The sequence below is a fragment of the Pelodiscus sinensis genome, chromosome 5 (genome assembly GCF_052426305.1).
Source record: "Pelodiscus sinensis isolate ZL-2025 chromosome 5, ASM5242630v1, whole genome shotgun sequence".
Classification (NCBI taxonomy): Eukaryota; Metazoa; Chordata; order Testudines; family Trionychidae; genus Pelodiscus; species Pelodiscus sinensis.
This window is the reverse complement of record NC_143056.1, coordinates 45146567-45163075: the sequence shown is the minus strand read 5'-3', so window position 1 is coordinate 45163075 and position 16509 is coordinate 45146567. Positions and strand designations below refer to the sequence as shown.

At 41.6% G+C, this 16509-nt stretch overlaps 1 protein-coding gene across 6 annotated transcripts in view; it reads right to left on the bottom strand.

The window, feature by feature from the left end:
- The window catches only part of FBXO33 (F-box protein 33), a 107085-nt gene that overhangs the window by 85877 nt on the left and 4699 nt on the right, over positions 1 to 16509 (bottom strand). For all 6 annotated transcript variants that reach the window (XR_012903390.2, XR_012903389.2, XM_075926886.2 and 3 more), the window contains exon 2: positions 2399 to 2509. Coding sequence is in view for 4 of the 6 variants with exons in the window: in XM_075926886.2 (XP_075783001.1) it covers positions 2399 to 2509 (111 nt within the window). In the remaining 2 variants the exon portion in view is untranslated. The remainder of the gene's footprint in view (positions 1 to 2398; positions 2510 to 16509) is intronic.

Here is a 16509-nt window from a genome sequence, read left to right as displayed (position 1 = left end):
AGCAGAGCCCCAAGGAGAAGGGGAGGGAAGAAGAAGGTAGAGAATGGAGTCCCCCCAATAGCATTCATCTCCCCTGGTCCAGCAAATTCCCTGGTTCAGGACCAGTTAGTTCCCCTGGCTAGACCAGGGAGGTTCTACCTGAATACAGCACTATGCACTACGCGTCAGGCAAAAATCATAGGAGGGCGAGCACTAAGCATATTATTGAGACAACAACCTGAGTAAAAGTTTTTACTCAGATATTTACAGCTACATCTACAGTACTGCAGCAAATCGATATGGAAAACAACTCCGTACAAGCAATTATGCTAGGGATGTAAAAGTTTAACCAGTGTTTTGGGTGAGGCTTACTGGTGGGGACTGGAGCAGCTCCTTGCCTGCTCCACCCCTGCAGTGGGGCTCGCCGCAGACAGGGACTGCTCTAGCCAGGCTGGAGCACAACCCCTGGCTGCAGCAGGCCTGGGTGCCCCGCAGTCAGGGGCTGCTCCACCATAGACAGTGGCTGCTCCAGCATCCCAGCCAGTGCAGCCCCTGCCTGCGGTGGCAGAGGTGTTTGTGTGGCACTCCAGCCTAGAGGTGGGTGGGGGCCCCACTCCAGATGGGCTGGAGCGGCACTCCCCCACTCACTCACTCTCCCCTTTATCGGTTAACCAGTTAAGCAATGTGTTTAACCCATTAGCCAATTAAACAGGATTTACATCCCTAAAAGTAGCTGGAGTCAACACAACTTAGGTAGACTATCTGTAGTCTCCACACTATGTGGGGTTGACTAGAGACACTCTCCTGTCAACTTACCATACTCTGCACATTTGGGGTAGAGTACTGGGGTTGACTGGACAGCAACCTGCAGTCCATCTGGCAGGTCTTCACTAGACCTGTTAAAATGGAACGCTGATGCGTCAATCTTACTTTGTGGATCCCAGTTGTAGTATAGCTGTAGCCTATAACCTGTGCCTTAGTACTGCAATACTGGATGAATGTTACATATCTTCCACTGATCTCAATTTCTGCATTACATAAGCACAACAGGATAACAAAAATACAGTAGGAGATGCATGTCTGAATTTCCACCATGTTGTAAACTTAAGCCAGGACCTAGGCATTAGCAGTTCAGGTATACATTAATCTATCTGTGAATATGATAGTTCCAGAGACACTTCAACGGCAGCCACAGAGAAGAAGAAAGACTACTCATTCCCCTCAGAGTTTTGGGATAAGCAGATTCCACCACCACCCAGCAATGTAGGTTAAACTATAGCCGTCAGGGCTTGTCTATAATGGGAAGTTTTAGTTATACCAGTATCACCCACAGAAGAGGGAACTAATTCTAGAATAAGAATGGCTTTTTCAGTTTCTCCAAAAGGGTATAAGTAGCCTTGGGATGATTAGATTTTTTGTTTGTTTGATGCCGAGTTTGCTCTACACACAAAAGCTGATGGAAATATTTCTATCAATCGTAAAACTTTACAGATATTCAAAGAAAAAAGCTGCTTGAGAACTTAGAGGTTGATTTAAGCATATTTACTTTGCAAACTGACATGTCATATTAACAAACTGTATTTTAATGGTTATAAAGTTTTAATTTTGTTTAACAGTAGACACTGCGATTCAACTGTCTGATCTCCCTCCCCCCTCAATTTTCCACAATGATGACAATTTGAGTAGAATAAGATAAAAGACTTAAAAGTAAACAAAAATGAGTTCTGCCAAGCAGTTATAAGCTTTAAAAAAGCCACACTGATCCTGCAATAAGAGTGTCTACATTGAGGAGAAGCTTATACTGAAATAACTAACAGTTTAGATTCACATCTTAGCTTATATCAATTTAGCTTTCCATAGACATCCCATTAAGAATAATTCTGCAAATAAGTAGTTCTCATTTTAAACTAGCATGCAGTCTTACAACAAATCCTTACTTGGAAATGACTTATTACCTTCTTCAAAGTCACTTGTTCCCGAATATTAATTTTTTCTTGTATATATTTAACACGCCAGATGATTTCATTTCCAAGTGCTGTTCTCCATTCAGTCTCAGAACAACCACAGTATATTCAGTATCAAGAAAACCCTGCTACTCCATCCCTGGCTCCAGTAAGACCTCATTCTGTTTTAGTGAAAGTATTGTGTCTTATGCACTGTCCACATAAGACTATCAAAATGTGACAATTTAAGATCGTTTGAGTGATGTAGACACACAAGTCTTAATCAAGATCAACTCATCTTATATTAGGTCACCCAATGACCATCAGATAGCACAAAAGCAGAAGCCAAATGAAAGGTCCACTACCAAGCTGAACCTTTTTTAACCCAATATCCTTGAGATGGAGATTTCTGCATTCTTATTACCAGTTTTTTGAATCAGCATATTATTTTTGCTAGTGTATAAAGAAGAACTTACTGCTTAATCTTTTTGCCATCTGGGTCCACTTTGCCGAGGTATGTATTCGATATACTTCCATGTTGCTGCAGAATGCTTATATCCCCAAAAAGACTTAACTTCTGGAGGTTCCTATAAAAATAGGTTTTGTTAGTTTGTACATGAAGTTAAGGCAACACTGGGGAAATGTTAAGGACAATTCTTGAACACAGGCAGTAAGGACACACTTATGCACAGAAGGTATGGTCCTCGCTGGGAAGAGTTACACTCTAGAAGTTTGGACAACACACAACTTCCAAATAAACTAAAGCTTAAATAGAGCTTTTCAGGGGAAGCAGCTTAACATGCCAATGGAAGCAAGAAGTCTGATCAGTTTTGAGCCACAGTATTATAACAGTTTGAATACACAACTAATCATCTAGCACAGGGGTGGGCAATAATTTTTAATGGGGGGCCATGCCAAGATTTTGGTAAGAGGTCAAGAGCTGCACTTTTCTATGGTGGAGGTATGGGGTCCAGAGGGAGGTTGGTGAAGAAGGGAGTTCAGGGTAAGGGATTGGGATTGGGATGCAGGATAGGATGTTTGGTCTGCGAGGGAGTTTGGTGAAGGAGGGACTTGTGACGTGGGTCAGGTGACCAGGGTGCAGGATATGGGAGTGGATATGGATGCACAAGAGGATTCTGACTTGGGGGAGGGATGTGGAAGCAGGTGCTGGTCTGGGAGGGATTTGGGTGTGGGAAGGGGTGGAGTGCCAGAGGCAGGCTCTGGCTGGGAGGTGCTTACTGAAGCAGTTCTTGGCCAGCAGCACTCTCAAACAGGTTTCCCTCCCGGACTGCTTCATGTGGTGTTCTGTGCTGTGGGAGATGTGGGGGAAACTTTGCACACTGCGCCCAACCCCAACAAAATCTCTCAGGGTATGTCTACACTACCACCCTAGTTCGAACTAGGGTGGCTAATGTAGGCATTCGAAATTGCAAATGAAGCCCTCGTTCCATGAGGAGTAACGGTAGTTCGAATTAGAGAGCCTAATTCGAACTACCTACTCCGTGCCGCATGTAGCCGCGGGCACGGAGTTCACACTAACGGGGATTTAAAAATGGCGGCGCCTGGCAAGATGCAAATGAAGCCCGGGATATTTAAATCCCGGGCTTCATTTGCAACTTCGAATGCCTACACTAGCCATCCTAGTTCGAACTAGGGTGGCAGTGTAGACATACCCTCAGCTCCTAGTGGCTGCTCCCTTACAAATAAAAGCTGAAACATGTTGCTGGGGGCGGTGTGCAAAGCCCTCTCCTGCCCCTCCCCACAGCACAGAGAGCCACAGGAAGCAGCCAGACACTTTGAACAAAACTGCCCTATACCGCAGGGACAAGCAAGTCAGATTAAAAGGCCTGGCAGGCTGGATCCAGCCTGTGGGCCATATTTTACCTACCCCCAAGCTAGCAGATTGCTATCAGGAATACTCCTTGTGACATCTATTATCCACTTTTGTCCTTACATTCCATCAGTTACACTTTATACATGTATGCTTTTCATTATAGGAAAGCTACACTTAATTCTGAACATCAAGAACTCTAAGGCTATGTCTAAACTATAGTGCTGCAGCACTGTATTACAGACATGTACACAGCAATGAAAGGGGTCATCTTCCCAATATTAATCTACTCCCGTGAGAGGCAACAGTGAAGCTGATGAAAGAACTCCATGGTTTGTGTTAGATTAACTACATATCTTGGAGGAGAATTTTTCAGAAGGCAATGTTGCTGGGTCCACTTAAATTTTAGGCATAGACCAGGGTAAAGATAGCAATGAAGAGAGTTCAAAGAAAATCAACATTTAATTTACATCACTGATGGGCATTCTAGATTAGTGAGCAGTTTGCACGAGTGGCACTCAGGGCGGCTCTAGGTTTTTTGCTGCCCCAAGCAAAAAAACGTTTGGCCACCCACTCCACTTTTTTTGTTGGCTCATGTTTGCCCTTTGCAATTTTTTTTGTTTTGTTTTGACTGTTTAAAATTTTTTTTAAAACGAAAACTGAAAATTTGTTGTTAGTGAAATAAAACAATTTCCTACTAGTGTACTCATTTAATTTTAACAAAATCACAATTACAAACAATTTGCATTCAACTATACACTGTAATGAAAAATGTTAGTGTCTTCTAGTGCGCCCAGTTTCTCATAAATTAAAAGAATTCATATGAACTGAATTTCTCTGGTTTTTATACTTGCGTAGCCTTTTAATAATTAAGTAAAACCTAATTTTTTTGCAATGGTACTTTCAATTGAAATTAATGTGAGTCCTGACAAAAGATTTTGAGACATGGGGGACCTCAAATAATTTTTTTAGTAATTTCAGTTTTGAGAAACTGCGCTCACTAGAAGCCACTGATACTGGTAATGTTAAAAGAATATATGTACCATATTTTCCGGAGTATAAGACGACTTTGATGTTAAAAAACATCCCCCCAAAATCGGGGGTCGTCTTATACGCCGGGTATGCGGCTTTGCAAAGCCTCGGGGGAAGCCGGCGGCGGGGCATCCCAGGCGCACCTGAGCTGCCCAGCCGCCGGAGCCCCTCCGCGGCTTTGCAAAGCCTCGGGGGAAGCCGGCAGCGGGGCATCCCAGCGGGGCAGCTCAGGTGCGCCTGGGATGCCCCGCCGCCGGCTTCCCCCGAGGCTTTGCAAAGCCGTGGAGGGGCTCCGGCGGCGGGGCAGCCCCGGCGCGCCGGGGCTGTCCCGCTTCCAGGGCGTCCTCAGAGGCTTTGCTCCCGGTGTCCCTGGTCTGCTGGAGACGGTCCCCAGCAGACCAGAGGCACCGGGAGCAAAGCCGCAGCAGCGGCGGGGTCCCATGCCTCTGAGGCTTTGCCAGAGCAAAGCCTCAGAAGCGCAGCACCCCGCTGCCGCTTCGGCTTTGCTCCCGGTGCCTCTGGTCTGCTGGGGACCGTCTCCAGCAGACCAGGGACACCGAGAGCAAAGGAGGCGGAGGGGCGCTGGGGTATAAGACGAAACCCTATCTTTTAACTAAAAAATTAGGGGGTCGTCTTATACGCCCAGTCGCCTTATACGCCGGAAAATACGGTAATGCTATAGCAGTGTTTGGAGTGAAAAAAATCATTTCTTGCTATACATTCTAATACTTTAGAGGAGAAGTTTTAGGACTTATTAGCTCAGCTAAAGCTATTAATTTAACATACAATTCTACTTCATCAATGTCAGCAGTGTTATCAGTACTGAGCACTAAATGTAGGTCCTGGCAGTGCTTCATGAGGTTTTCTTTAGAAAACTGATTTTTAATATTTCCAATATCGTATAAAAATTCAAAAGTTTCACAAAGACCACACAACTGATAAAATCTCTGCAGTGGCCATGCCCATGGCGCAGGGGCCCTGGCCAGAGGAGAGACTGCGCTTTCTGCACCGGGGCCATCTCCTTGTGAACCCGCCCCACGTCCCCACGGGGAGGGCTGACCCGAAGTAGGCGGTGGAACTGGGCAGCATCAGGAGGCGGAGGGTGGCCAGCAGGCTCTGGGCATGTGTGGTGCCAGTGCTGCACAGCGGGTAGTGGCGTCTCTCACAGCCCTTTAAAATAGACCAAAACACACTTTGTGGAAGGAGGGGGAAGAAAAACCCCATAAAAATAAGAGTCCCCCAGAAAAATCTGCTTTTCTGTGTCTTTTGGTGAGGTGGGGCTACGGGTGTGGTGAGAGTTGCGCATCTCCGGGGGAGAGCCAGAAAACAACAGAAACAAAAAGAAAGCAAAAACTCGCAGAGGCAAACAAACAAACCCGGAACAAATTTGCAAAGGCAGTGGAGGCAAGCCGCTGCTTTGTTGTTTTTTTTAACGTTCATCAATAAATCAATTAAAGAAATGGCAGTTTGAATCACACTATAAATAACAGTACTCGTGACAATAATCATGACTACTTTTTAATTTCATGACTGATTATTTTTAAACAGCCCTAATAATTTGTATATTATATATATATTTTACACTATGCATATGTTAGCACATTGGTCAATTTCACTGTCTCCTATACAATCCATTTCTCCCACAACTGGTGAGGGAAAGATATTAAAAAATGATGGCAAAACCATGGAAGCAGCACTGGAGCCTCTGACATATTTCTAACTTTTGCCAAAGGTCTACATCTCAAGTTGACAGGATTCCTTTAAATATTTACATATTCTAAAGGTATTATTTATTAATAGAACTCTAAACATATTTTGGCAGGGTAATACTCCAGGATTCCTAGTGAAAATGTGCAGGATTACAATTAGAACCATCCATTATTTTGGTCACGAATTTGATCTACAGTTTACAGAGAAGGATGTTTAAAAAAAAAAAAAATCAACTCCTATTCCTGCTGTTTCACAGGTGACATATATTGCTACTTCACCACAGTTCCTAGAGGCAGCACAATCAGTGCCATTGTAGACATGAGGAACAGTGAGGCTTTAGTAAGGTGCTGATGCAACATCTTCCATGTATACAGGCAGTCCCCGACTTACGCGGATCCGCACTTATGTCGGATCCGCACTTACGAACGGGGCTTTTCTCGCCCCGGAGCTCACAGGCAGCGGGACCGCCCAGAGCGCACCGGTCCCGCCACCGCGTCCTCCGGGGCGAGAAAAGCTGCTCCGGGTCTCCCTGGTGTGCTGGGGGGGGGGGACTCCCCAGCACAGCAGGGAGAAAGGAGCAAAGCCGCACAGGCGGCGGGACCCCGCTGCCCGTGCGGCTTTGCTCCTTTGCCCCGGAGCAAAGCCGCACAGTCAGCGGGGTTCCCCACCTCTGTGGCTTTGCTCCAGTCTCCCTGCTGACCCCTCCAGCAGACCAGGCTTTTGTTGCGGGACGCCTGGGGTAGAGCAGCTGGGGTGCTGCTGGGTTGGTCCTGCGGGGACCTACCCGGCAGCGCCCCAGCTGTTCTGAACCAGGAGTCCAGATTCAGCCGCTGTTGAAACTGATCAGCGGCTGATTCCAGGAAGCCGGGGGCAGAGCAACTCTGCCTAGGGCTTCCTGTAGTCAGCCGCTGATCAGTTTCAGCAGCGGCTGAATCTGGAGCCAGTTCCAACTTACATACAAATTCAACTTAAGAACAAATCTATAGTCCCTATCTTGTACGTAACCCAGGGACTGCCTGTATTCAGATCTATGTATAAAAAATGAGAACAGCTGCATTGATCTAATGGGTGGAGTAAGGAAGAAGGGGTTGATTGCAGAAAGTTGTTGTTAATGTGGCCATGAATAGTCCTAGATAATAGCACACTCTCAGACCCTCTCTCAATCATTTCATACTGCTACTGGCAACACCAGAAAAGTGATAAGAAGCAGTACAACTCCTTCGGGGTGACTTTTTGCTAAAGCATTCGTATCTTCAGAACTTAACATTTTAAAAGGTGCTACATCCAAAAATGTGTTCTGAAGTTTATCATGTAAATATTAGCAACTCTAAAGCCCATGCTGCAGCACCAGCGAACCTTCCTTGGGCTCTTCATTACACTTTACTAGGAGAGGACTAAATTGTCATAAGATATCACTTACACTGGAACCAAGTAATAGATATGTAGCCGTGTTAGTACTGCTTTTTGTTTCAGCTAGACCAGACTATGTAGCACTTCAAAGATTAACAAGATGGTTCATTAGGTGATGAGCTTTCATGGGCCAGACCCACTTCCTCAGATCAAATTGTGGAAGAAAATTGGCATGAACATATATATCAAATAATACAATCAAAAAAATTAACACATATTAAAGGACAAATCATATTTCAGAACAGAAGGGGGATGGGGGGAGGTAAAGGTCTGTGAGCTAATGATATTAGAGGTGATAATTGGGGAAGCTATCTTTGTAATGGGCAAGGTAATTAGCGTCCGTGTTAAGACCTAGGTGTAAAGTGTCAAATTTAAGCATCAATGACAGTTCAGAGGATACTCTTTCAAGTCTGGTGTTAAAAGGTCTTTGAAGCAGGATGCAGGTAATCAGGTCATTGAGACCATGCCCTTTCTGGTTGAAATGGCAAGAAACTGTTTTTTCTTTGTGATCCTGTCTAATATCTGTTTTGTGAGCATTGATTCTTTGGAGAAGTGTCTGAGATGTTTGTCCAATGTACACTGCAGACAGACATTTTCAGCACATGATAGCATAAATTATATTTCTGGATGAGCAGGAATGTGTGTTCTTGATCTTATAACTCAATTGGTTAGGTCCAATAATGGTATCAGCAGAGTGAATATGTGAACAAAGCTGGCAACGGGGTTTGTTGCAAGGAAAGTTCCAGGGTTGGTGTTAGTGGGGCATGTCCTGTGGTTGTTGGTAAGAATCATCTTGAGGTTAGATGGTTGTCTATAGGAGACTATGGGTCTGTCTCCCAGAGCCTCTCAGAGTTCAGTATCCTGTTCCAGTATAGGTTTTAGTTTATTGATAATGTGTTGGACGGGTTTAAGTTGGGGGCTGTAGGTGATTTCTCCCCCCCCCTCCATCTCCCTTCTGTTCTGAAATTTGATTTGTCCTTTTCATATGTGTTCATTTTTTTTATTGTATTCTTTGGTATATATATATTCGTGCCAATTTTCTTCCACAATTTGATCTGAGGCAGTGGGTCTGGCCCACAAAAGCTCATCACCTAATAAACCATCTTGTTAGTCTTTAAAGTGCTACATAGTCCTGTTTGTTGTTTCAACTGGAACCAAGGGAAGGGAATGAACGTAAGTTTTAGGTCCAATCTATCACCCTTTATAATCACTATAAACTAATACTACTAGAAAGCTCCTGTTTAGTTTGTGATCTGTCATCACTTCCTACTCTGATATCATAACAGCTGTGTCCTATTTGTATCTGCTAGCTATTTTCTCTCCTAAATGAATGAGGGACTTACTAGCAAGGCTCCAAATACTCATTTGTGTGTGTTAATTAAAACTTCCAAAGCAGAATACACAGGAGTGTTTCAGTACTTAGGTGTAGCTTGCTGAAAAGCATGAGCAATAAAGGAGTCCAAGTGATTTGATATTATATTTAAATATAATTTTATGCTGACCATTCTCATTTTCAGTATGCCTCAGATTTTTATACTGAAGATGCCAACTACCTCAAAAACTGTTGACTGAGGGGAAATCTGAAGATTTTGGCAGCAAAGATGGTGGATAGTTGGGGAGGTTTGAATCCCAGGACCTTGAATCAGTTTAATATGGTGAGGAAAGTAGGATGGATAAATCTTTCTGCTAAAATGATTGGCAATGTCCTATGTAAGGCTGAGAATCAAACTGTCATCTTTGGATTTCAGAGCAAAGTCATTGAGATGAATGAGGCAGTTTGCACCTTTCAAAGCATCTGCAGACTCAAGAGACTGTTACATTACACAAAAGTTAGAAGCTACTTTTTAAAACAATCTTTCATTTGGAAAACAACTCTCTACAAAGAATTATGCAGCAACAGAATTGCAAGGCATACAGGCCCTGCTTAATAGTAAGCATCACCTCACTACTTTCAGCCTACTGCTTTGTTTGAGGATTACATTAGTACAGGTTAAACCTCTCTAATCCGGAACTCTTTGTTCCAGCATAATTTTAGTTAACTGGAAGTCCACTCACCATGGATGTGGCCAAGTTTCCCATGGTTGCATAAAGTTTCTTTATGTTACAGTTACCAATCCTGGCTCTCATTGCTCTATGTTATTTAGCTCTAACGTACCCCCAAAGAGCTCATCTAGACTATGCGGAACAAGTCGAAAGAGGATATGCAAATTTTGTGGGAATCTGCATATCTGCTTTCGAAAGTGAAGTTACTTTAGACGTGGCTTTTTCGGCAAACTCCCCCTTCTTAAAAAGCTGTGTAAACCTCATTTTTTGAGGAAGAGTGGCTTTTCAACAAGGGGAGGGGGACTCACCAAAAAAGCCATGTCTAAACTACTTTCACTTTTGAAAGCTCTACTTTCAAAAGTGCGATCGGAAGAAGATATACAGAAATTGCATATCCTCTTTTGACTGTTCCACAGAGTTCTAGATGAGCCCTGTAAGCAGTGGAAATGCTGGTAATGTTGCTAGGCAGTAGACCTCCTGTGGTTTGGCAAATTCTCCAGTTTGGCAGCAGTCAGGTCCCGGACTAGAGGTTCAACTTGTAGTAGTAAATTTCTATAACACTGCTCTGTGCTAAAAACACTGTACACCAGTGGTGGGCAACCTGGGGGCCGCATATGGCCCACTGCAGTTCTACGTGTAACCCATGAGACATTTTGTTTACCTTTGCCAGGGTCGCCAAATTCTGCTGGTTTTCGTTCACAAAGGTTTTTTCCCCTACCAGTATTATAAAAAAGTGACACTTAAAGCCAGAGCAAGTGAAATGAGTTGCATGCTGATTGTACACAACATCAGAGAGCAGTGCACACTGCATCCAATAAAAGCACTGCTACAGTTCAAATCGGCATACCCCACAAATTCTAGTTATGGAAGCACAGTTAGCAAAATTACCCTATCCTGGGGGATGATTTGAGTTACAAAAATCTTGTGGACCACTGAGATGAAGGAAGGCCACTCATGTGGCCCACTCATTAGTCTGGGATCCCGTCCCTCATCGCCCCCCAACTGTACACAAGACTAGAAGACTCTGCCTCAAAGTTTACTATTTAAGTCAGCTATAGGGCAACTTAGTTCTACATTTGCTATCCCCAGGATTATCATCACCTGAAAGTTTGAGCATGGCTGAATTCAGACTCCACTATAGATCATTAATTAAAAGAATAATACTGATCCCAGTAGTGTACCACTTATTTTTTCTGATCCCTGCTTCAGTTCTATTATTTCCTTCATGCATTTTTTTGCACTTGACAGAACCATTGCTACTGAATAATTATATTCAAGCAGCAACCAGAGGCCTCAGTTAGGATCAGAGTAGTGTTGTTCTATGAACTACAAAACACATAAAGAGGCATTTCCTTGTTCCAAAGAACTTATCAGTGATTTCTCATCCATGAGATTCTACTTTTAAAACTCTTATATTTCTCCAGTTACTTTATGCTAACATGTGATTGAAATCTTAGCAAGTTAGTAACTGCACTATACTAGATTTGCTTGCTGTGCACTATTTTTAATAATTTTTTGCCCATTACACATTTTGCACATAGGTCTTGTTTACACACAGCAGGACTAGAAGAATGGTACATCTGTTCATTCGTGGTCTAGAATAGCAATTACACACTGCTTGCTCAGTGAAGCTGCTTGTACCAGATCAGTTGTGGGGGAGTTCCTGAAGAATAAGTTGCAGCCAATTCTGACTTCCTTAATGTGCTAAATATTTGGCATGTTTAATAATCCTGAATCCTCATTTAATTTAATTCCTGAAATTCTTTCAGATACATGCCACATTTTGATGACATACTGGGGGTTTACTAAAATCTAGATTTTGCTCCCCACTTGGCTACAGATCCTGCGGTCACTGCATGTGCTAGTTTCTCTCCTGTGAAAACCAAGCAATAGACATCAATCAACACCTTACTACTATTTCTCAGAACAGCTCTGACAGGGAAAGACTAGAATTTGGATATCATCAGTGCAGAGTACAGAAAGCAAATTCCTTTCTCCACAACCCTCTCTGAAAAAGAATATTCCTGAAAAGCAATCATTCACTTAACGAGCATAGATACTCTGATGACCTACAGAAAGTTTCTTCGTACCTTCTACTTACTTTCAATCTTTGTTTAAAACCAAAATCTGCTCCTGCTGCTCATTCTCCATCAGAAGCTATAGTCCTCTGTGATCCTCACAATTTGTTGCTACAGATATTGTTACAAAACAGGATTTTGATTTCTGGTCAAAAGCAAGCAGCAGGAGCATATGTGTTATCAGAATACCAAGAACCTTTTTACTGCCTATGCAGTAATAAAGAATGAAGAAACTAATATTAAATTTGCAGTAACTCTGAATCTATGTGCTTATAATATCAAACAAGATTTGCGTGATGATCCTCTGAAATGTAATTTCCAGCAGCAAGAATTTCAGTATATTTTATGTCATTTGTTAGCAACTGTTAGTAATAGCAATTTATTAAATCCTTCCAGTAAGTGAAAATTAGCAACGTTTTACATAGAATATTTTTGGTTTCCCATAATCATCTGCTTTAACATCAGCTTCATTTACATGTCTTCAGCTTTGTTTTGTACAGTGAATGGATAATTTAGCTAGTGGAAGAAGTGTATATAATCACCCAGTGCCCAACAGACTATCAAAAACTTCACTATTTTTAGTTTTGCAGGCTGACATTTGTCTTGCCTCAAGTCCTTTGGTATGCATTCTTAAAGAGCCATGCAGTCATCTAAAACTTTTGACTGTGCACTTGGAAGGAGGTTTTAAAGTTATTCTTTGCATTACTGCATGATTCAATAGAAGTTAGGTTTATAAGACCACAATAAGGCATTACAGTTTATTTACAAAAGCTACAAAAGCTGGCACTGTAATTTACAAAAATACTCCACAATGATAAGAAATTAGAGCTGAAGATTCTCTGGTTTCATTTAAAAAATGATATCCCAGAGGCATGAAAAAAATCATCTGATTCTCAGTAAAATCCCGCTGAATTGGTTAACTGGTTAAAGAGGTGGCAGGTAAAGTACTACTCCAGCCTTGGGAAAGGTTACATGGGGCTTGAGCAGCCCCCTTCCCTCCTCCCAAGCACAGGGATGGCCGCTACAGACTACCTGTTAATTGTTACCCAAGCATCACCGATTAAGGATTTTGTTTATCGGATAACTGGTTACCTGTTCACATCCCTAGTCCTGACTCCTTTCCTCTCGTGTTTTTGATCTGATTGACACAGAAAATAGAATCCCTGCAACTTACTAGATGTATTTGGTATAGCAATGCGTAGAGCTGCTTACCAAACAACTGATCTGGGTTTAGTTACCCACCAATAAAGCAATGTGGCTTTTACCTAAAGACATACTGAAAAGAATGCACCCAATCACATCTGATCCTCAAAGCTAAAGAGTGCCAGGTCTGACAAGAACTTAGATAACAGACCAAATGGGCAGGACCAAGTATACATAAACCATCCTTGACCATGTTTGTCCAACTCGTTCTTAAAAATCTCCAATAACAGGAACATAACATAACCTTCTTTGGAAAGCTATTCCAATAGCTAAGAAACTTCTTCCTTAATAGGTAACATAAATCTCTCTTGCTGAAGACTTCTTGTCGTACCTTCAGTGGACATGGAGTACAACTGATCACCAGACTCTTTATAAAAGCCCTTAACAGGCATGAGGGCCTTTATCATCTTCTGTCAAGACTAAACATCCTTTAAAAAACAACAACTTTTCCTCAAAGGTGAGGTTTTTTAAACCCATTTACTTTTTGTTGCTCTCCTCTGGACTCTCTCCGGTTTGTCCAGATCTTTCTTAATGTACGATACCAAAACCTAGACATAGTACTCCATCTGAGGCCTCACCAGTGTCACAGAGTTGAATAGTTACCTCTAATGTCTTTCATACAATGCTCCTATTAATATACTCTGGAATTATATTGGCTTTTTTTGCAACTACAGTTGACTCACACTCAATTTGTGAGATATTATAAATGCAGATGCATTTCAGTAGTATTACCAAATAGACAGTTACTCCCCATTTTGTAGTTGTGCATTTGACTTCTCTTCTTCCTAGCTGCAATACTTTGAACTTATCTTTATTAAATTCATCTTGTTGATTTCAGACCAATTCTCCAATTGATCAGGGTTGTTTTAGAGTACAGGATTAGAATTCAAAATGCTACCAAATCCTCCCAGCTTGGTGTCATTTTCAAATTTTATAAGCATACTCTCTCTTCCCATTATCAAAATCATTATTATATTGACTAGTGTGGATAAATCTCTAACATTTCCATATAACCATGTATCATTCTCATATAACTTTGTATTAAGAGAAATTTTGTAAGTCCTTTTATAGATAGATAGATATAGATCTTGTCCTTTTAGATGTATCTTTATGTTAAGCTTTCTTATGGAATCCCTTGTATTAAGAGAAACCTTGTATCTAGTCTTTTCCATAGAAACTTTGTATCAAGTCCTTTACATTATAGGTCTTATGAACAGTTAAGATAAAAAAAATGTCTTTTTCTAGGAGTAGAATAGATATCTCCCCTTCCATGGATTGTTCTGTTGAAATGAATGAGGTGTGAATGGAGAAGCCTTTAAAGGTGAGCACCTTCAGCAACAGTTGCAAGGGTGGAGAAGGACTGGAAGCCAGATCCAAAGACAATAAGACTTGTCAAGCAAGCTCACTGAGAAGAAGACTGGACATACAGAGGGCCTTTGGAGTCAAGCAGCAAGTGCCTGAAGGACCCTCTTTGAAGCACCATTAAAAAAGGTTTCACAAGTATCTCACTGCATATGTAAATGATAACTAACTGGCTTCATGAGCAGGATAAATATGAGGCATCTTGCAGAGGGACCCTGGGTTTTCGTCTTGTCAGCACTGGAGCACTGATGCAGATCGGCAGAAGCCCGTCTCCACCCCTCCCCCACCTAACTCACCTTGCCAGTGTAGTTAGGGGGAGCAACTATTGGTAACAACAAGACGGAGTGTGCTTGTGTGTGTATGAGTGCATTAATATAATGTATCATATGCATACAATAAAGTATTATTTATGTTCAATAAAAGTGGCGTGTTGCCTTATCCCCCTGAAAAAGATCCTGGGTACATCTTTTAAGCACAACACTAGTACTGGACACAGGAGAGACCTCAGCAACTCCACTACATATATCCCCCTTGCAGGACACTGAGCCATTGATAAATACTCTTAGTACAGTTTCACAATCTTTCTGTACCCACCTTGTTGTAATTTCATCTGGATCACATTTCCCTGGCTTGTTTATGGGAAGGTTATGTGGGACTGTCAAAAAGCTTATTAAAAATCAAGACATATCTTATCTACAGCTTTCCCCCATCCACTAGACCAGTAAACCTGTCAAAGAGTGATGTTAGACTGGTTTGGCATTATCCTAGGTAAAAACTAGTGATTTTCTACAGCAAATTGCAAGAAGCAGGGTTCATTTCCTTAGCGATTCAAAACTCAAACTTGTCTGATATTAGCTTCTTCAGCTAATACACTTAATTCAAATTGAGAACCACAAATATTTTTAGTATCTAACTCACTTAATCTGGACAGCTTCATATAGTCGTCTTATCTTTTACATATCATATTTATGTTCTACATAGTTCTCAATAATTATGCAGTTCACAAATAGACAAACTTATATGTACACATAATTAAAGAATTCAAGCACATTTTAACATGAAACTCCAACATGCTCATGGGGATGGAATAAAGAAGGAGCATGTATTATGCTCTGGATAAGTATGGTGGGAATTATGCATGCATTAGTGAAACTATCTCTGCAATTATAAGCACAATTCTTTTCATCTTCAATTATTTACATTAAGAAACATATAGTTTAAAATACATAATTTGGCTAAAATTAAGAGTTGCAAGTCCATATACCATGAATTATAGTAAGCTTTACTCTGCAACAGAACTTATCTGTGATCAGGAAATTCTGTTACAGTTGAATTTTACCAAAAGAAAACTCGCCAATGCTGAGACATAGTTATGACCTGAATCTGAAGTTAGTAATTCACTCTATCACTTCTACTGTATGTTTCTACATGTTGAACTTTTCTGTGTATTTTCTATTTTGAATAGCATGTGACACTGCACACTTCAGAGACTGAACTAAATTGGTAGGGTTAAATGTAAAAAGGATTCACAGGAGATGTGTCCCCTAGAGTGGGCACATGATTGTACCTTAGCAACAAGACAAGGATTCTTTTGTCAAGGGACCTTGAAGTGCCAATGCACTTTTACACTATTATCATTTTAATTAAACAGAGCTAAATAAAACATGTGTTTTATTATAGCTGTATCAACATGTAGCACAGAGAAGTAAACACTTTGCTGAAAAAAATATCTGAAGCATACACAAATTTGAAGAGAGTGCATATAAAATGTAGTTTGGCAAAGTAGTAAGGACAGATTTGGAATAGCAAAAGCTCACTCTTAGTACACAAGCACTTGTTATAAAGTGTTTGGGGAATAAGGGATAGCAACAGTGAAGAAGTGATTTCCAAAGTAATGATATACTGTGAATGCTACACA